Here is a 22432-nt window from a genome sequence, read left to right as displayed (position 1 = left end):
CGTCAGGCACCTCACCAGAGCACCATGAGTGCTTGTAAAGCTGTGCCAGGGGTCCTGCAATAACTTCTGCCAATTCCCAAAGCATTCTGGGGTGGAGATCTTCAGGACCTAATGATCTGAACACATCTAGTCCCTCCAGATGTTCCCAGAGTTCACTGACCCTGGGCCTGGTATACCTCCCCTGGGTCCATCCAGAATCCCAGTGGGGGGGATGTCCCTGTCCCTGCTCAGAAAAATGGTAGCAAAGAATCTGTTAAAGAGATTAGCTTTGTCATCTGGTGCTAACACCAGATTACCAAGCATGTCCTGCAGAGGCGCCACATTATTTGGTACCTTCTTTTTACCCCCTATGTATTTAAAAAAGGACTTCTTGTTATCTTTGATCTGGGTCACTAGTCCCAGTTCCATCTCTGCCTCAGCCTTCCTAATAGCCCTCCTACAATCTTGAGCCAAGGAGGTATAATCCTCTTTGGTGATGGCCCCTGCCTTCCACTGGGTGTATGCCCCCTTTTTGGCTTTGAGAGGTTTGCGGATGCTTTTAGTGAGCAATGGGGGCTTTTGAGCACTCTTGCCCCCTTTGATCCGCATGGTGATTGTCACACTTTGGGCTTGGAGAATCGTCTCCTTAAGGAACGACCCCTCTTGGACTCCCAACTCCCCTCCTCACTGGGACCTCAGTGCCTCCCCGACTAGTCTCCTTACCTCACTGAAATCCACCCTCCTGAAGTCCAGGGCTCCTGCCTTGCTGCAGGCCTTTGACACCCTGTGCTGGATGGTGAATTCCAGTAGGAGATGGTCACTACTGCCCAGGCGGTTGAGCACCCACAGTCCCCTCACCAGGTCATTGCCCGTGGACAGGACCAGGTCCAACAAGACATTTCTCCTGGTGGGACTGTGCACCTCCTGGGTTAGGCGGAGGTCCAGTAACTCAGCTAGGAACCTATGTGAGTGGTCAGACCTATATTTCATAGATGTTAGGGTTGGAAGGGACCTCAGAAGATCATCGAGTCCAGCCCCCCCACCTGAAGATGTTCAATGTAGGTGCTTGAACCACATCCAATGGCAGGCTGTTCCAGAGCTTGGGGGCTCAGACAGTAAAGAAATCCTTCCTTATGTCCAGCCTGAAATGGTCTTGCAGTAGTTTATGACTGTTTGACCTCATCATCCCTTGGGGCACTCTGGTGAACAAACGTTCCCTCAGACACTGGTGGTCACTCCTGATAAACTTATAGGTGGCCATCAGATCACCCCTGAGCCTGCGCTTTTCCAGGTTAGAGAGCCCCATGGCTCTCAGCTTGTCATCGTAATGTCTGTCTTCCTGACCTCTGACCATGTGCGTGGCTCCCCTCTGCACTCTCTCGAGCTTCTCCACATCCTTTTTGAATTGTGGAGCCCAAAACTGGAAGCAGTACTCCAGCTGCGGCCTCACCAAGGCTGAGTACAAGGAGAGAATGACGTCCTGGGATTTCCTTGAGATGCATCTATGGATGGAAGCCAGCATTTTGGTTGCTTTACTAGCTGCAGCATTGCATTGCAGGCTCATGTTCATCTTGTGATCAATAATGACCCCCTAGTCTCTTTCTTCCATAGGGCTAACTAGTGTAGCACTGCTGAGCCTATAAGGATGCTGCAGGTTTTTCCTCCCAAGGTGGACAACCTTGCATTTTTCAGTGTTAAACACCATCAGGTTCTCATCCGCCCATTTGCTGAGCCTGTCCAGGTCAGCCTGGATCACCCGCCTATCTTCTGGTGTGGATGCTTTGCCCCAAAGTTTGGTGTCGTTGGCGAACGTGGCCAGTCCACTTCTGACTCCAATGTCCACATCATTAATGAATATGTTGAACAATATGGGTCCAAGGACAGAGCCTTGGGGGACCCCACTGGTCACAGGGCACCATGATGATGGACTTCCGTCTATTACTACCGTCTGGGTCCAACCACGGAGCCAATTTCCCAGCCAATGGATCATGATGGACCCAAGGCCACAATTGGCCAGTTTGGCCAAGAGGTGATCATGGGATACCAGATCGAAGGCTTTTTTGAAGTCAAGATATATGACATCAATCTCTTTTCCCTTGTCCAGGTGATGACTCTTCATTTCTGGCCATCACTGATTGGTCTCTCTGTGGTCATCATACTATCCACATTCTGCATTCCCCCATAACTTGTGTCACCTGTGAAATTTGCCTGTAACACATTTAACACCCACATCTGAATAATTAATGAACATCTTAAAAAGCACTGGTCCAAGTACTGAACCCTGTGCAATGCCACTGGTCACCATGAGCCATGTCAACTCAGCTCCATCTATGAATACTCTATGGGTCCTGCATCCGAGCCACCTAGCCACCTGACCATTAAGCTCTCAAGGCTGCAGTTCCTCACTTTTTCCATAAGGACATCATGGGAGACCAAGTCAAAAGCCTTTTTTGAAATCCAAGTATATGACATCAACCTCATCTCTCTTCTCCAGGTGGCATGCTACCTGATCATAGAAGGAAAGGAGGTTGGTCAGGCATGACCTGCCCACAACAAAGCCATGCTGGCTATCTTTTAGACTATCAGTAATGTATTCTTTGATGATTTTTTTCAAGATTTTTCTAGGGATTGAGGTCAAACTGATTGGCCTGCAATTTCCTGGGTCTTCCTTCCTTTCTTTCTTGAAGATAGGCACCAAATTGGCTCTCTTCCAGTCTTCTGGAACCTCTCCTGAGTGCCACAAGTTCTCAAATAGCTTTGCCATTACTTATGCAAAGTCACCCACTTCTTTTAGCACTCTCAGATGTAATTCATCTGGTCCTGCTGACTTGTAGATATCTAGCTTCTCCAGATGTTCCCTCATGAGATCTTTGCCAACCATGGGTGAGTGATCACCCCTACCTTGATCACCTTGTATCCTATCAGGCATGGTAACATCCTTAAATTGGTGGAATACTGATGCGAAGTATCCATTTAGGAGTTCGGATTTCTCCTGGGTGTCAGTTATCAGCTGCCCCATTATGGTCATCAGGAGCCCTATGTTTCCCTTATTTTTTCTCTGACTTCCTACATATCTAAAGAAAGATTTTTTATTGTTCTTGATTTCCGTTGCCAGGTTGAATTCAGTTTCTGCCTCTGTATTTTTAATCTGCTCCCTACAGGTGCAGGCTATTGCTGTGAACTCCTTCTTGGTGGTAATTCCCAGCTTCTATCCCTTATAAGCTTCTCTCTTTAATTTCAGGAGGTACATGACTTCCCTATTGAGCCAAAGGGGTCTCCCAGCCCTTTTGCTACCTTTCTTATGAACAGGAATGGACTTCCTTTTGTGCTCGGAGGATAGCATCCTTGAGGAGCAACCACTCATCTTAGACTCCCTTCCCCATTGGATTATGGTCCCGCAGGGCCTCGCCAACCACTCTCCTAAGCTTGTAGAAGTCAGCTTTCCTAAATTCAAGGACTTCTACCTTGCTGACTGATTTTCCTGTCTTGCGATGGATGGAGAAAGTGATCATATCATGGTCACTGTTGCGTAGCTTCCCTTCAATCCTCAGGTTGCTCACTAGATCATCTTTGGCCAGAACCAAATCCAGTAGCACCTTACCCCTGGTTGGCCCATAGACTTCTTGAGTCGCATAGAACTCTTCAATGCAAGTGAGGAAGCTTTGCAACCAATCAGATCTTGCTGAGTGCTGTTGCCACAAGATGTCTGGGTAATTGAAGTCTCCCATGATGACCATGCTCTGAGAGCATGCAGCCCCTGTCGGTTTTCTAGAAAATTCCTGGTCGAGCTCTTCCTCTTGGTTTGGAGGTCTGTAATAAACTCCTACAGTCTAATCCCCTTCACCATGCTCTCCCTGTATTTTAAGAGGGTCTCAAGTTACCCTTCTTTAATGCCAGTCTCCACTTCTAGGGATGTGTACTGCTCCTTTACATAGAGAGCTGTACTCCCACCATTCTTCCCGACATGATACCGCATCTGCAAGCTGTAGTCTTCTATACCTGTGGTCCAATCACAGGTGGAGTCCCACTAGGTCTCTGGTATTTCTATGAAATCGTATTCCTTATTGGTTAGCAGGAGGCTTAATTCTACTTGCTTGTTCCCCATGTTCCTGGCACTTGTGTACAGGCAACTAAGCCACTAGAGACCCTAGGTTTCCTAGTATGCTGAGAAAAGATCCGTCCTTCAGCTGGTGTTGGAGTATATTTCCTAATGTTTCATGACTTTCTGGTTCCATGGTTGCTATTTCCTGGGCTTGTTCTGGTGGTTGTCCACCTGTCCCCCAGTGATCTCAGTTTCAAGCCCTATTCAGGAGGTCTGTCATTCTAGCCAAGAAAAACTTCTTCCCCTTTGGCATGAGGTGGATGCCATCTCTTCCCAACAAGCTGCTGTCTCTAAACTGCGTGCTGTGATAGAAGAAGCCGAAGCCCTCGTGGTAGCATCAACACTGGAGTCTTCTGATCACTTTTTCTATGCAGCTATCCCTCCTGGGCCCATGACCAGTAGGACTGAGGAGAAAACTACCTGCGCCCCTGACCCCTTTAGCCCAGCCCCCAGAGCCCTGTAGTCACTCATGACCTGGCCAGGATTGTTCCAAGCCTGATTGTTTAGGATTGTTTTAGGGTTCCCAGCATAGATATGCTGCTGTGGCATGGAATCTTTGGGGGGGAGGGCATTCCAGCACCCCTAACTTGGCACAAAGGGCAGCTCCTTTTTCACTCACCCATAGTTATGATACTGGCTTTCAGTTACTTAAAAGAAGTGTTTCATTTTAGGCTGAAGTTACCCATTTAAATTTCAGCTTAGCTTTTTTTTTTTTAATATAGTAAAATTTTACCCACTGAAAACCTATCCACATATGAAAAATGTTGCATAGTTTAACTAAGAATAGCAGTTTAAAAGGGTTATGCCCAATTTATACTAACCACATTTTACTTAAAAAAAAAATTGTATCTGTTATTGACTTAGTCCTCCTTGAGAACAGATTTCCTGAAACAAGAGTCAGTATTAGCAATTACTAGAGTGTGAATATTTATGTATGTATTTTGTGTGAACTAATATTTTAAATTTGATATAAGATCTATACAAGTCCTGCAATTGTGGTTATGCATTTTTGAAATCACAGGTATCCTTATCCACTTTCACTGAAGTAAAAAAGAATATTGTTACTAATTTCAATGCAAATGAGATTCACAGATGTTAGGGTCCGAAGGGACCTCAATAGATCGAGTTCGACCCCTTGCATAGACAGGAAAGCGTGCTGGGTTCAGACTACCCCAGCGAAATGCCTATCTAACCTCCTCTTGACAACCCCCCAGGGTAGAGGAGAGCACCACCTCCCTTGGCGGCCCATTCCAGATTTTGGCCACTCACTCTGTGAAGAAGTTCTTCCTAATGTCCAGTCTAAATCTGCTCTCTGCTAGCTTATGGCCATTATTTCTTGTAACTCCCAGGGGTGTCTTGGTGAGTAGAGCCTCACCAATTCCCTCCTGAGCCCCCATGATGAATTTATAGGCAGCCACAAAGCCACCTCTCAACCTTCTCTTGTGGAGGCTGAAGAGGTCCAGGTGCCCTAGTCTATCCTCATAGGGCTTGTCCTGCAAGCCCTTAACCATATGAGTGGCCTGTCTCTGGACCCTCTCCAGGTTATCCACATCCCTCTTAAAGTGTGGCACCCAAAACTGGACACAGTATTCCAACTGCAGTCTGACCAGTGCCTGATAGAGGGGAAGTATCGCCTCCTTGGTTCTGCATGATAAAGTGCCATTAGCTTTGCTGACGACTTGGTCACACTGACGACTCATGTTCATCTTGGAGTCCACTAGGACTCCGAGATTCCTTTTCGCTTCCATGCTGCCCAGCAAGTCATTTCCTAGGCAGTAGGTGTGCTGGACATTTTTCCTCCCTAGGTGCAGTACTTTGCATTTCTCCTTGTTAAATCACATTCTATTGTTTTCTGCCCATTTGTCCAACCTGTCCAGGTCTGCTTGCAGTTGTTCCCTGCCCTCTGGTGTGTCCACTTCTCCCCACAGTTTTGTATCATTCGCAAACTTGGACAGATTACACTTCACTCCCTCGTCTAAGTCACTGAAGAGTATCGGTCCAAGGACTGAGCCCCACGGGACCCCACTGCCCATGTCCTTCCAGGTTGATACCGAACTGTCTACCACCACTCTCTGGGTATGACCCTCTAGCCAATTTGCCACCCACCAGACTGTGTAATCATCCAAGTCACAGCCTCTTAATTTGTTCACCAGTATGGGGTGGGATACCATATTGAAGGCCTTCCTGAAGTCTAAGTAAATGATATCTACCCCTACTCTTGCATCCAGGTGTTTTGAAACCTAGTCATAAGAAACTAGATTAGTCAGGCATGTTCTACCTGCTATGAACCCATGCTGGTTTCCCCTCAGCATAATTTTTCTTGCTGGGCTCTCACATACATAAGCCTTAATAATCTTTTCAAAGACTTACCAAGAATCAAGGATAGAGGTGAAACTGACTGGCCTGTAGTTGCCTGGATCCTCCTTCCTCCCCTTCTTGAAAACAGGGACCACATTGGCTCTTTTACAGTCCTCCGGGACCTGGCCTGTGCGCCACAAGTGCTCAAATATTCTTGCCAGTGGCTGTGTAATGACATCAGCCAGTGCCTTTAGTACCCTCAGATGAAGCTCATCCAAGCCTGCCAACTTAAACGCATCCAGTCCTTCCAACTGACTTTGCACCATCTCAGGGTTAACATTTGGTAGTCTGGTGCCCTGCAGTTGCCTCTCTACGAGCCCATTGTGAGACTTGTTTTGCTCCTTGTTTTGGAACAGAGGCAAAGAACTCGTTGAGGAGTCCAGCCTTGTCCCCCGTCTGTCACCAATTGCTTTTGCCCATTCAGTAGTGGTCCTATACCACCCTGGGCCTTCCTTTTACTCCCTACATATCTGAAAAACAATTTTTGTTATCCTTAACTTGGGAAGCTATCCTCAGCTCCATGGTAGCTTTGGTCTTTTTAACTGCCTCCCTACAACTGCAAGCTGAGGAAGCCTCCTCTTTAGTAATTTCTCCCTGTTTCCACTGCTTATATGCCCCCCTTTTTGCCCTTAGGCTGCTCTGGATTTCTCTGGTCAGCCAAGGTCTAGCTTTTTTTAATCTCCTTTAACATAAAAAAAATACAAAAAACCATGCATATCCCTGAGTAGTAGCGTAAGTGAGGGTAAGTGAATGGAGCACCAGCGTTAGGTACCGATTTTGAAGGGACAGAGTAAAAGCAGCAGTTGCTGTCACTGCAGCTATCACTAGCCCAACGACAGGAACTGCTTGTTCTGCCTTAGCCTTTGAGATGTGCTAGGTGCTGTACCAACAAACAACAAAACAAGATCCCCAGACTACAACTTAAAATGAAAAGGGTAAGATAAAAGGGTTTAAACAAAAAATAAAAGGTGCTGAGCAGTGAAGTTTAGCACATATCCAGTTAATTAAACACCTACACTTACAAATCATCTTATACATAGTATAAACTATGCATGATATTAGTCCAAAGCCAAAAGGCTGACAGTTTACCATACAGTTTATTACAATGGGCCCCAGGAGAGTTAACAGTATTTCAAGCCATGGTGATCCCATAGCTCAGCACTGTACCTCCCCTGTCCCCCACCCCGCAAAAAGATCTATGTGCTTAATAGCGCCCCCAGTCATGACTAGAACTGGAGATTCTTGTCATGAGTCCTGAGAAGTTCCAAAAATATACATGCAGATGAGATGCAGGGCCACCTGGTCCCACTTCATCTCATGGAGGGCAGGGCCACACTAATCATATATATCAGGCTGAGAGAGGGAGTAACACAGGAATTCTGCGTAAACTGCTTGGAGCCCTGTTTGGTAATGTTTGCCAAACAGTTAAGGCTGGTGAAAAAGTAGAAATAATTGGAAATGGGAAAGGAAGGTAGCTTGGCTGCGGGAGAGAAGAGGAAGTCAAAATGTATGCAGTGTAGTAGCTCACCATGACTAGAAAAAAAGTCTATGCTATGGGGAATATGCTCAATGGGTGTTACCATATTTCTTATTTAAATGGGCTGTACTACTCTATCCTTATGGTAGGTTGTCCAACGTGAGCCATGTATGTTATAGTCCTGCTCAGTGTTGGCTACATTTAATCAACTTCATAGTTGGTTTCCATTACTGAGTACCTGCTGCTTTCGGTTAAGGATAAACAACATACTTAATATGGATTCCTTGTATGTGAACGTAACATGAAGGGTTTCCCCCCCTGCATGCTGATCAGGGGGAAATGTTTATCTTGTATTTAAGTAAATATAGTATTCTAAAGCTCTTACTGCAAAGCAAAAAGAGATCTCAGTAATAGTATTTTCTGAAATGTGTGAGAAACAAGAAGGTTCAGAAGATGAATAAGGCATCTGAACAGTTTGATTACCACACTGCACCTGAGGCATTTACCTGAATTAGAATTAGGGAGCAAAGAAATAACAGTAAAGAACAGGCTGTACACAAAAGGATCTTAAAAGGTTTACTTCAACAGAATAAAATCAGATGACTGTGAGGATGCAACATTTTAAATACAGAAAATGAACACAGTATAATGAATATTGTAATAAGGGATTCCTTCTTTCTGATCTAAAATAACTAATGTTCGTAAGTTCAATAATATTGACCTTTATAGCTTGCAGTTACTAAGGTAGCATGTTAGAATATTGAATCAGGCTTTAAAGACAAATATAGTCTTAAAAGAAAACAAGCCGCCCAAATTGGAGTTAGGAAGTGAGAATGTATATAGACATGTTTCCATGATAAAGTGTAATACATATTTTCTATGTTTAAATCAAATTAGCATTTGAGCATAATATTGAGTAGTACAACATTTATAAGACTAAGTGAAGACCAATTTCTAAGCAACTTTAATTACTCATTACTGTAAAGGGAATGACATTTAAATATTGCTTCCATCTGAAACATTTTAACTATCTTAGGGTACTATACAGCTGCTCTTCAAATGTTAAATATAATTTTTCTCTGAACTATTAAAAAGCCTCTCAAATTGTCACCTTCACAAATGACATCCATTTTCAGCCAAATGGAGACGCTTGGTTGAGATATACAAATTGAAATGAACGTCTATTGTTTTTTAATTGCATGTTTTTGTATGACAGCAAGTTTTGTAAATTCCTACAAGAGAGCAAAAAGCAAGGCTGCATCTTTCTGTAACTGTTCCTTTTTAAATCCAATTCTTTGTTCACTTTTCCTTGTTGCATCCCTTTTTCCTTATACTTCTTACCTTTTTTCTCAATAGTGTTCAATATAACAAAGAGCAACTCAGTACTGAACTGCAATTTGACACTACTCATATGGAGAGGCTAATAATAATCCCATGCAAGAAGGATATATATGCTTTGGCCTCAGTTTAAGAAATATTTTGTGCAGGTTTAAATTTAAGTACTTTAACTTTTTTTAACCACTGCAAGATTTCACTTACCTTCAATATAGCAGTTCATGTTAAGCACATACACAGGTACTTGATTTACTGGAAAAACTCAGAAGAAACATTTTTCCCTCTCAGAATTTGCCAAGTCATCCAAACTGAAATTTTTTTCAGTGAAATTCAAAAGGAAATCAATCAGGTCTCTGCCGTGTTTCAGAAGCATAACAAGTATATTGTGTGTCCTTGGCAGCAGCGGCGACCAGGACAGCAATACCATCAGCTGCCATTCTCATTTCCTCTTTTGAACTATTTTCCACCCCATCTAAACTGGTGTCTAGGGACTCACCCACCCCTAATTATGCCACTAGCTTCTTTCGTGACAGCTCACCTGCCCACCTCCGGAGGAGTTATCTGGTGAACTGCTGGAGAGCCTAGGCTTCTGGCTGCAGGGAAGCTCCAAACTGAGAGTTCAAAGAATTCTAGCTTGTAGCTCACCAGAAGCTCCAGTACCGAGAACAATCTTGCGATTGGGGTGTAGGGGCTTCTGCTACTTCCTGCTACAGAAAATTTCAATAGCTTTGTTTTTCATTCTGAGTGAGAAGGAAACCAAGTTTGGAAATGCTGACATCCTTTACACAGCAGAATTATCTTTCTCTGCATAGTTCCAATACGTACTTTGCTGTACTCGATGGAGCCTTATGGTCTGACTCAAGCCCATGGAAATCCATGAGTCTTTTCAATTATTAAAAGAGATTTTGGGTCAGGCCATTAATATAAGCAGTCCATCTAATCCTAAAGTATAATGTATCCAGTTTTGTTCATTTAAACACAATAAGAGTCATGTAACACTTATCTTGGTCACACAGGAGGGGATGTAGTTTTATTAAGCATAACTTGGTTAATTTAAATCTTATGGGAATTACCTTGCCATTCTTTAACCAATCCACCTGGTGGAGAACTGCAGTCAGCCCTCTCCCATTCCAAATTTGGTCCCAGTCGATTCCTGGGATGAGGACCGAGAGAGAAAAGGATTCTTTGGTATGAGGAAAAGGATCATCTTCTCATTATAACAAATTCTTTGAGTCTCAATCCCTGTTTCTTAGCTTTTTAAAGACTGCCTTCCCCTAAATTCACTTCAAATTCCAAGTTATCAAGAAATTGGACCCCCTATGGCAGTGATACCTTGAGAACTTTTCAACAGTGATACGGGATGCCACACAGTATTAGCATTGTTAGTTGTGTAAACATGATTTGCAAGCTAAATCCAGAGATTTTAAACAGGAATCCATAATGTCAAAAACATTCTGACCAGCTGTGGTCTGAGCTCTTTGCAACAGAAAGAAATGCTCTAATATTTTTCTACAGTTACAAAATGAATGAAAACTAACAGCTGGCATTTCCTGAGGGGTGCCTTGAACTAAAAAAGCTTAGAATCACAATGCTATGGAAGGAGTACCAGCACTAGACACTTGCTACCAACCCTGTTGCAGTTGTTTCAACTTAACTTCTATACTTCCTGTTCTGCTTTAGAGAAGGCAGAAGCTCCATCTACTTAGCCATCTGCATAGTAACCTCAAGAGACCCTGACATCCTAGTTCCACTCTCTTCCCATAAGAAGAAGGCTCTGTCTGGCAGGATAGAAGAACATTTACCCCTAGAAATGCACTATGAGCCAGTGCCTGTTGACCTCCACTCAGCCCCCAGATTAAGTGATGTTCCCCTGCACCTTTCTAACCCAAGTGTAGGGGGATCCATGACTCCCATTTTCTCTCTGTTGGCTAAGCAAAGTACACCACCCCTTCAGGGAGTGTAATTTAGTGCTTGTAGACATTGTGGTATATCCCCGGTAACCACATTAGTATATCATACACAGTCACTTGCTCCAGTTACTGATTATATAAGGCCCCTTTTTTTTTCTTGTTTTAACAGGGAGAAGTGGGAAAGGAAGCACAGGGCAAACCAAAACCATATGAGTAGATAGTAACAGCAAAATTAGATAACAATAAAAGATATATGGAAGCCAATTTCTTACTTTATGAAAAACACATCTATGTATTATCTTGCAGGCCTTCCAGAAGGCTAGACTTACAAAAACATATGCATATTATTCCAGTATATAGTGTAGGTATTATGAGACATAATAAAGTGATAATATTTCCTTATGTTTAATTTACTGCCAGGAAATCAAATGAGTAATACAAATCCTTATTTCGAGTGCCAGAATGGTCTGAGCCTGACGCTTCTAATAGCTCATCTTTACATGAAAGCCAGTCATGACACTGCTAACGGAAAACATTTTGTGTGTCAAATCTTTTTTGCTTAGAAACAATAATAAATGTTGTAATCTTTCAGTTATTATTTTATGTGCCATTTATATTGCATTATGTTTCAAACAGTAAAATTGCACAAAAAGTCACCTATTTAGCTAAAAAAGTCAAGCAACTGAAAGTTAGGAAATGTAATATTTCTGCCCCTTTGCATGACCAAACTGTGCATTTATTAAGGCCATGTCCTGTGGAAAAAAATGCTGTGACATTTATAAGCACATATTTTCATAATACATCCATAAAAAGAGGAAGAATCTAAGGTTGTACTGATAACCATAAATCTGCATTTACTAAGTTTTCTGCTAATCCTAGAAGAGGCATGTTTGGGTACCAACTCCCTCCATTCCCAAGAGGAAAGTGGGTGTGGGAGAGAAAAAACTGAGTTGTACTGAGCTCTTTCCCACTCTCCATGAGGTCCTTCAGCATACAACACCCAGCCCAATAATGCTTACTCCCATTGGAAAAATCAGCTTTTCTCCTCCTACCAGCTTCTGTAGTTACTCATGTAGCTCAAGTGGCAACTCATGTTTTATACAGGTCCAAGAGGAGAACCTAGCTTGGGTCTCTCCTGGATACAGGTACCCTTAACAGGTCTCAGTCATTCCCAGTACAGCATCAGCTGTTGCTGTTGTGGTGGCAATACAGATGAGCATCTGAATGTTTGTGCTTAATTATTATCTTGGTAGGATTCTACAAAATTCCCAAAGAATATACACACAAAAATGTGGTGGCTTAAATTTATGTATCAACAAGGTAAACTGAATTTCTAGGAACACAGAAAGCATCTGCCTGGCAAAAGTGTGCTTCTCCTGCCAAACACCAAAGGCCTGCTGCAAACCACAGAGGTGTGAACTCTACTTAAACAGTCCTAAGAATATTTTATAAAGGAAATATTAAAACTCTTAAATATATAGGTTGCTACCAGTTCGCCTCATAACACACAAACCTCTGCACATGCACACACATACTTTCCAACTTTTGTTGTAAAACAGACAGCACCCTACAAAATATGCACATACCCTTTACATAACTTTTTCTTGCTTTTGTGAATTTTAGTTAAGCTATTTAAAATTATGTACTCCCTACTCCTCTATCAAAGGGCAAATACCTGAACACTTCTACAGCTAATGCATACCACAGATCACACATACTACACTTCTGTGCCCTCAACTTGCCCTCCTTCCACACAACTGTTTACAAGACTTCCTCCTTTGAATAATTAATATACATTGCAAATATCTGGAGTAATACAATGTTGTATTAAAAAGGCTAGAAGGATGATGCTAGAAAGTTGCCCTTACCCTAAGAAAAATACGGTTGTGCAATGCTATCTGAGGTTTACTTTGTCTTAGTTACATAGCTGCATTACATTACATCAGTTTTATATTACTGCTATTGTCAGCACTATATCTGTGTATGCCTGTGGCTAGAGAGAAGAGAGGATGATGCAGCTAATCTTTACATTCCTGAGCTTTTGTGGGTATGTAATCCTAACTGAGTCATAATAACATTTTATATATATTCATTTTGTAGGGTTTTTGTAAATGCTAGATTAGAGGCAAGATGGTACCTTTCTGACTGGGTAAAAGAAGAGTTGCTGCTTACAATCATGTGTGTGCCAGTAGCAGACAGTTAATTTCTGGACTATAGAAGCTGAGATATAACTATTGACAGAGAAAGTTTTATACATGTCATAAAATTTTATCCTTATTATTTAAATTATTTTATTGACCTGCATGAATGGTGTATACTAGCTGTATCAGACAGCTAACAATGACGACCCAAAAATCTACACAAAAAGCTACATACTGTATCAGATATACTTAATCTGCCCCATGCTACAAAAGACTGGATTGAATGAGACAAATTTTAAAAAGAAAGTAATTTATAAGATTTCTATAAAAAGTAAATAAAGATAAAACCAAATTAAAAAGATTTTAAAATTCAAAGGCCATGGGAACAAGAATGGTAAAATTTCATAAACCTTAACAAACTGTCCCTAAAAAATTTCCAAAATTTTTGCCTAACTTTAAGCCCAATTTAGAATTCTCCCCTAAAATGTTGTTACTAGGCATTTAATATAAATGTCAACTTGTAAGAAGATGCTTTAAAAATGTCCAAGAATCCATTTAATTCTACCTTTCTATAAAACCTCATTTTGTTTCCTTGCCTAAAGAACATGTGACCTCTTTAGTCATGACTTTGCTGGAAGTGTTCCAGTTATATGGGCATACCTTCCTAAAGTAGGCAAGGAAATGAGCATTCCTTGTATATAGCTCGAGACCTTGTTTTTGTCAGAGGAACTTATAACATTTAATTGGGATAGGGCCCATATTGATTCAACATTACATCCTGAAAGATTTATGTACTTACCAGATCCTTTTCTGCCTTTTTATTGGATAAAGCATCGACTTTGGACTCAAGCTCTACTTGAATTTGGTCTCGTCTTTTCAAAACACCCTTAATATTAAAACAGTAAAAAAGGTAAATAACATTAATGTGTAATAATCTGCTTATGAAAACATCAAGAGCATTTAAGAAGTTAAAGAATGTGTACCTTATGCTTTGAACAGACCTCTCATATTTAAGGATTTTGGTCTGATGCAATTACTTTCTTTATAAATAACTTTAAAAGTATGTACTTCAGATTTATTTAAATTACCCTATTTTTTTTCTTGAAAGGTCTGGTAGGGGTCTTACCAGAACTGACACCAATATCACAAGACTATGCTAAGTATGTTATAGAGCATCAACCCATGGAATATTCATAGTATTTTTAATTCCTTAAAGTATGTAATAATGATTTAGAGACAGAGAATTCCTAGCAATAAAGGAAATAATTCAGTAATAACTTCATTTGAATAAATATAGTATCACTCAAGTAAAACAGTATCTCGGATGCTATATAAAATATGTGCAGCCTTACAGCTTTACTATTAATTTGTATGTGCCAAAGTTAGTTTATGACAAAGGCAAGGGATATTTGGTGCAAGAGGAGGAGGAGTAATCTCCATTATCTGAAAATAATCAGATGTTAACAAGCCTGTTCTTAAATTAAATCCAACTCATCAGCTACTGGATTCCTAGAAATGAAAAAAAGGGAGTGAGCTTTGTCCGTTACACTGTAAGTATTGTGACATGAATTATATTCCCAACTCTGCTATTTTGCTAAGTGACCTAGTCTTAGTCTGTGACTAAGATGTTGCTTATCCTACAGAAGTACTGCAAGACACTGTTTTTTTAGGAATACTCAGAAACAGAAAAGTATGTTAGTACAAATTTCAGAACTTCTTGTTAGTGATAATTACTTACATTATCCTTGTTGCAACAGGTTTTACTAGTTAATTAAAATATGGTTTGAGATTTTTAATATTTGCTTTTAGTGTAGGACACGTTGAGACAATGTACAGAATAACTAGTTCCAATTCTGGTTTTCTTTAAGTACACCAAGTGCCAAAAGACTAATTTTTTTTAATGTTGAAAAGGAAATTCCTACCACCCTGCCTAGAAACCATCACAAAACACCTATATAAGCTAGTCTTTAAAAAAGCTAACATGGTACTTTTATAGAATAGTTGGTAAACTTTTTTGATCAGTTATGAGTAATACAACAGTAATTCTTACTGAATAGTAAGTTTATCTCCTGTTAAATGTACTGTTTGTTTATAAATAGAAAAAGTAGTTCTAATAAAAGAAGTAAAGCAAATAGTTCTGGAATAATATTCTTTACATCACTGAATTATTTTTGCCTTTTACCCCCTCTTTTTCTGTATTTAAAAATACCATAGACACCATTAACAATGATTATTTGCCAATTCTTATTACAAATATGTATTTTAGGTATAAAGTAAAACTAATAATTACAATACTAATATGCAACATCTTTGGGTTAGGTCTGGCTTTTTAATAATGAACACAAGAACTATTCATTATTTTGTGCTTTTAAAATACGAAATCAATAAAAAACATAAGTTAAATATATGAATATAGCATTATGATTTTATAATTACTCTGGTGGAACCTCTGAGCAGTAACAGGTCCCTCAAAGAGCAGTACTCTGACCCGAAACAAATTTCTAATTCTCTCTACAAAGGACAAATTTAGAGAAGATGGCTCTACTATAGCTGTCTCCACTCTCAGTCGAACAGGAGGGGGTCCAGCCAAAATGCAAAGATTTTTGCTCTAAAACCTCCTGAAGATGCTCCTGCATTTGTTTTCTCAGTTCAGAATTTCCAAAGCTAAAAAATACAAGGATTAAGCCCCCTCCTTGGCTAAGACTTCGCTTACGTGTACACGCTTATTGGTGTTGCCATGCCTCAGAAAACCATTTTTCCCAAGGTGGGGCTGACAGATGCACATTTGGTCTGTTTCTCGCTATCCTGTTCAGGATGCAAAACATAGGAAAGGGGAGAGGGGGACAGAGACAAAATAAAGTGAATGAATGGCAAGGTCCTGGAAAGGAATAAGGGAAGAAGCAGCCAAATGATGAACTGTTCTCTTCCCCTAAGGCATCACAACAGTCTAATGTTGTGCAGGAAGGGTTGCACCAAGCTAATGAAGGTAAATCAACTAACGAAGAGTCTGAAAGCAATTGTAATTCAAGAAGTGTGTGCAAAGGGCCTCAATTATTCTGTTTGACCACAGAAGCCTCCCCCCCAGCTCTTTAGGCAGGACCAAGAAGAAGGCCAGCAGAGGTGAGACAAACTGAAGAGGACAACACCTGGCTCAATGTAACATATCTAAATTGAAGTTAAATCTGGGCAGGTTACTGGAAACAGCTTTTTCAGTTTGCAAAGTAAGACTCAAGATGGAGGATTGTAGGTAACAATCTTACCAGCCTTTCAAATACGATAACAGCTACCTGACAGGCCAAAGAGAATACAAGACCTAGGGGCTTGAAGACATATGGGATAAGGGACTTTAGTATTGTCCTAGGGTAAAGACCAGTTTATTCACTTTGTAGTAGTAACCGGTACGCAGGCTTGTGTTCTGAATGCACAGGCCACTCACTGTTGGTCTTCTGTGACCTCAGTGTAGAGTCATTCCTTCTGTTCCAGGTGACTTTGAATTTCCTTCTGTGTCTAAGCTTTAAGATCCCTCCACCGGCCACTAAATGTGTCCAGATGGTAGCTGTCATGGAAAGTTCAGGAGGCCGTGACCATCAGCGGGGGAATTCCTGTGAGGCGTGGGGAACGGAGGTCCCCAGTTGAGGGAGCTGGCTGTAACTGAGGAGAGGCTGACCCCAAGAGTTTCACAGGAATTTTTTATGAGGGCTAGATGGAAGTCTGAATGTTGGATAAGGATTTTATCAGTTTTGTTTTACCATACTCCGTTGTAAAATCATTTTATTGCTTTTTTTCTTCGTTATGCCATTTGTTTTTTTCATCGTTGTGCCATTTGTCTTGTAATAAGCTCTTTTGTTTTTATGACACTTTTGCAGTGTGCCTGTGGTAAACTGTGATTTCTGGCATACTCATTCAGCAGATTAGGGAACCAACAGCCTTACACAAACCCAGGGCCCATCTTTGAGAGCACCCCAACACCTTAAGGTTTTGTCACAGTGGTTTGTACTAAATGCAAATTAGCAGATCATTGGCTGAATTATCCAACTGATCAGCACACAGCATAATGCCATGTTGACAGTTCACTCTACTAGGATCATCCTGATTACAATTACAGGTTTATATTCTTTGCAATGTAATGTGCTCTCAGGAGATGACTCTTTCCAAAGGGAGCTTTATCAGAGTCTCCTGGATATACAAAATGTTATTAATTCCAACTAAGGCCAGGAGAAAACCTTGTCCTATACACTTCTTTACTACCAAGCTTTTAAGTTTCTCCAGCAGTATGTCCCTGAAATGATTCATGCTCTATTGAGCAAGAGGGGGGTTTTCCTGGGAGATAAAGGTTTTCCAAGGTCTCTCACCAATGGGAGAACCTATAAAAACAAACAACCCCCCCCCCCACTGTAAGGTCCTTAAATGGAACGCAGTGCATGGTGCCAAGGAAAACACTGTTTATGTGGGACACACATGGCAAAACTGGAAGTTGGTTGCCATTCTGGAAAATGGCTGTCAGGGTTCAAAAATATTTCCTTGAAAGGAAAAACATTGTCCCCATTTCTGTATCAGCCACCAGTTGGGAAGAAAAAAAGATATGAATTGGTGTTTCTTGAACCCTTTGCAATACAGGACAACTGTTCTCTACTAGCATGTAGAGCTTGAATAAGATGAGATAATTGTTTAGACGGAAAAGGATGGACGACTTTTAATATTGCTGTTATAAGAAATGGAAGGACGAAAACTGAAGGTGAATCATCAGAGCAAATGAAAATCGCTGATTTGAATTGGACACTTCTTGCCTGATTAACAAGGGAGAAACAACAAAACCTAATAATGTCATGCTAGCAGGCAGTGACCCTAGGGGAAATCACTACTGACTTTTTTTTTAAGGATGTATGAATGAGATAGCTTGGGTAGAGAAGCAGTGCATTAACTTGGTGTTCAACATGGGCTAAACAGGAAAAAAATTAATACAATTAATACAAAAGCACCTATATACAAAGCAAATGTTCTCTGCAAAGGTCACTGCATTCATCAGAATGTATAAGCCTTATGTGGTCTTACCATTAATATGTCACTGTAGAGAATATATTCGTGTATAACAGGCAACAGGTTTTCTGAAAGTCCAGTCATCCGTTTCTCAGTAGCTTTGCAGCACTTGTCGATACAGTTCGCAACACCTTTTAAGGAGTCCACTAGATCTTCTTCTGATGCAGACCAGAGAGTGTGGATTGGGCCATATTCTTTCATTTCATGAAAATAATCTTAATGAAGATAAGAGCATATTAGTGTTCAAATCAGTAAGACCTAAGTGATATAAAGTGCACTTATAGATGTATCGTATAAAAAGATACAAGCTGTAACTAGGGTTTTGAAATATGCTGAATGATTCCATAAAAGAGAGGTTTCATAACACCTCTTTTTTTGTTTTTACTCATTAAGCCATAATAAATCAAAATGTTGCTAAAAATCTTTAAGAAAAAATAATAATTTTGAAAGAGGAAAAATACTGCATATAGACACAACAGGTTTACCGGCAGAACTTAAGCAACATTCCAGAGATGTTATCAATTGTAGTAGTATTCCTCAATTTAAATATATAGATAGTATCTCAAAAACAATTTCTACTTTTATAATCCAAAATCAGCATGTAAATAGCTAATGTATTAACTCAGAGAATAGGGTCCAGAACCCACTCAGAAAATCATGTCATTTTAGTAATGTAAAGCTTTGTTAAAGGAAATATTTGGTGCAGTACAAGCAAGTGGAGTATGGGGGCAAAGACATAGCCAAGAGCTTGTGGATCTTTACAAACACCTGATGTTTTAAGCAAGATAAAAGCATGGAGAATAAAATGGTTACAGCATACTGCATGAATTGATGAGACAAAGCATGTGAGGGGTATCAGACCTCAAGCTAAATGAAAGCAAAGATGGAAAGACAACATAAAAACTGATCAGGAGCAGAGGGACAAAGATGCAACAAGGTGAAAGGAGATTGCACAAGACAGGAGAAAAGCTCCTTGAGGCCTGTGAAACCACAGAGAGAGAGAAAATAACTCAATGTAAGGAAGGTAAAATTTGACTTTATACTATATGTTGACAATATTAGTGTTCAAGTGTTAAAACTGCTACCTAACATGGGATAAGGTCCCCATGACTCTAACACCACTTTGTAATTAGAGTCTACTCCACCAGGTTTCACTGCCCCTCCAGTTTCAGTGTCCTTTGTGATTTGGTTGCAGCAGAACTTATACCAAAGAAACATCCTACAAACAATCATAAAACAGCTATGTAGGATGGGAAAAGTAATGCTTATTTTAAGCTTAGCTGATCAAAAAAGCCTTTGGAAACTTTAACTAAGACACCTAGAGGGGGCATAGAACTAGCAGGAAGTATCACGGCTGGATGACTAACAATTAACTACCATGACAGCAGCTTTGCAGAGCATGAGTGGTCTGCAGATCACTGTTTGGAAAATCTGGAAAGAAGATATATCTGGCAATACATGAGAGCACATTACACTCCACGAAGTTCTCTCACAGGTATTTTGGCACTAGTGCTTTAGTTGTATACCCAAGAACTTCTTACTATATGCCAACTACTTCCACTGGAGTGAACTGTTAAGGTAAAAAAAGGAATCCTTTTGATGAACATGTATTTAATTTATGCCAACAAACCCCAACCTAGTCAGAACATGCTGAGATCTGGAGCGACAGAATACTGTAAGCTGAAGCAGACAAAGCCTTAGTTATTATTGAACACAGTGCAGCTCTTCAAAGTAGTTTTTACATGTGAGAAAAATCCCTAAAGCACTGACCAGTGGGATTTGAAACACAAGGCCAGTGTGAGATCAAATTCAAGTTCAGAAAGTTTATAATGTAAATCTCTATAAAGGTATGCAAACTGCTGTTCCTTTCAGAACAATGAGAGTTTAAGATTATGAGAAAAGTAACCTTCTTATCAAGGGAAATTCAAACAAGCAGACAGTTCCAAGAACCCATGACAAAGGTTATGGCCAACAGGAAAGCTAACATTTTTAAAAATTCTGTTTACTGTGGCAGAATACAAGATACCGAATCAAACAAAAGATACAAAAGAACAGACATTGTGGGATTCAGACTGTCTGAGATTCAGACAATCCTGAATCTGAATTCAGTATCTGAATCAGAATACCAGTAGGAAACAAATGCTTGTACTTCAATTTGCATACAAATCTAATGTCCATATAAGTTTTTTTCCCAATTAACACAGTGAAAAGACAGCCAGACTTCTACATTCTCTTAAGTGTTGGCTTCACACAGGAGAAGTTAAATGAAAAGTTAACTCCCCCACCCCATTAGTGCCTCAGTCATACTGATTCTGACAGAGCAAAGTCTGGGGGAACCCAATATTGAGCAAAAAACAGTGATGTTAACAAAAAGTTATTTTCCTTTTTCTTTCCTGAAAGATGAGCGTTGCACTTCTTGCACTTATCCTGCCACCTTCAAGCCAATGAAGGTTACAAGATGTGAATCTTTGCACGTCTGCATGTTGATCTATCTCAGGAGGCCACAAGGATGAAGAATTACAGGAAAACAGAATAAAAAATACAAATTTCTTGTCCTGTTTTTTCTCTCTCTTGCTAGAAACCAATGGTTGATTTAATGAAACTAATTTTTCTTCTCACAGAAAATCATTAGTAATTAGTCAAGTAAATTAAAAAACCAGGTTCATTGTTCATACTTACCCCTTTCTTCCTTATAAATTCTGTGGGATATTTTGTCCAGCAAATTTATTTTCTGAGTAAATATTTCCATGTAGTCATTCATTTCCATAAATATTTCAGGACGATTTTTAACTCCTCCTCTTACCGAGGAGGCTACAGCTCTTACAGTTTGTCCCATTCTGCTAAACAAACCAGGGCCCTGCTTCTTGTGAGATGACAGTTCCTAAAAATGTAACATGCAATATGTATTTTGAAGTTCTCTTCTCTCTTCTATTTAAAAGCAAATTTTAAAAAATATACAGGCTTTCATAAAATAGACTATTTTAAGTATCTAAATGCTAGATTTTATAGTACTATTTTGAGCTATGTAGTATTTATAGGCATTTTAACTTGGACACAGTTGGTATATATTCACTTATATCTACTAGAAGCTGCATAGACAAATGTAACCATTCTGTGCCACAGGCTGGCAACACTTTCCTGAAGCCAGTAATATGATAGAGTGTAGAAGAAAAAGACAAGATGGCAGATAACCTTTCCCCTTTTGATCTTTAGGGCAAGTCAGTCAGCAGGCAATACAGCCTGGGGGTGGACGGGGAGTAGTATGTTCAGGGAGGGGCCATTCAGAGAGGAAATGTATGTTTTTATGGGTAGAAGTAAACTGCATTTTTATTCTTCCTGTCCCCTCCATTTCTATAAAATTGCTAGTGTAGATTTTGATGTACTAGAGATCCACTTTTTGACCACAAAATCCTTGTATTATTTTCTAGCTCATACATTTTGTAAAGGTTCAGTGGGAAAATAAATGCAGAATCACTGGCTGCATTCTCAATTATAATTTTTTTAAATAAGAGCAAAAAAAGGAGAGCAATGTAAAAAAATGTTTAAAATACTATGTTATATAATCCTGGACACTTACATGGATAACAGGAACATCCAGAGTTAGTATAATAAGAATAACAAAAAAGACATAAAAGACATGTCATGTTTCAGCACATAAAACAATCTAAAGCATGGTAGAATGGAGCCTTCTTTACTGGCAAGCAATTCCTTAATTGACCACTGTAACATATTAAGATCTTTTACTAATGGCAGATTTTGTATTATAACTAGCCACCACTAGAGAGAAGACCCTGAAATTGGCAAATATTCACTCATTTGTTCTAGTACTGTAATCAATGATTTCCAAATTTTTCAGTTAGAAAATCAGATTTTACCCAAGCTTGTGCAGTAAGAAAAATTTTGAAATCTTCATTAAAAGTTAAAGTTGGATGATCAGCAATTCTGCTTAAAAATTTCTGCAGTGCTCTTCTTCGAGTCTCAATGAACTCTTCACTAAATCTCTCCACCATTCCTTTCATTATAAATTTTTCAGGCAATGGCTAAGGAAAAAAGAAACAAATATATATAATATTGCACAACTTTACATATGAGG

At 40.1% G+C, this 22432-nt stretch overlaps 1 protein-coding gene across 1 annotated transcript in view; it reads right to left on the bottom strand.

Annotated features, from left to right (window-relative positions):
- Nucleotides 1-22432, bottom strand: part of SNX7 (sorting nexin 7) — a 64982-nt gene that overhangs the window by 24825 nt on the left and 17725 nt on the right. The window contains exons 4-7 of the mRNA XM_090048502.1: nucleotides 22215-22379; nucleotides 21019-21220; nucleotides 18355-18554; nucleotides 14102-14188 (exon numbers count right to left, since the gene is read on the bottom strand). Of these exons, the coding sequence (XP_089904628.1) occupies nucleotides 14102-14188; nucleotides 18355-18554; nucleotides 21019-21220; nucleotides 22215-22379 (654 nt within the window). The remainder of the gene's footprint in view (nucleotides 1-14101; nucleotides 14189-18354; nucleotides 18555-21018; nucleotides 21221-22214; nucleotides 22380-22432) is intronic.

Source organism: Crocodylus siamensis, chromosome 5, assembly GCF_052110815.1.
Source record: "Crocodylus siamensis isolate JL-2025a chromosome 5, ASM5211081v1, whole genome shotgun sequence".
NCBI lineage: Eukaryota > Metazoa > Chordata > Crocodylia > Crocodylidae > Crocodylus > Crocodylus siamensis.
This window is presented reverse-complemented; position numbering and strand designations above follow the sequence as displayed.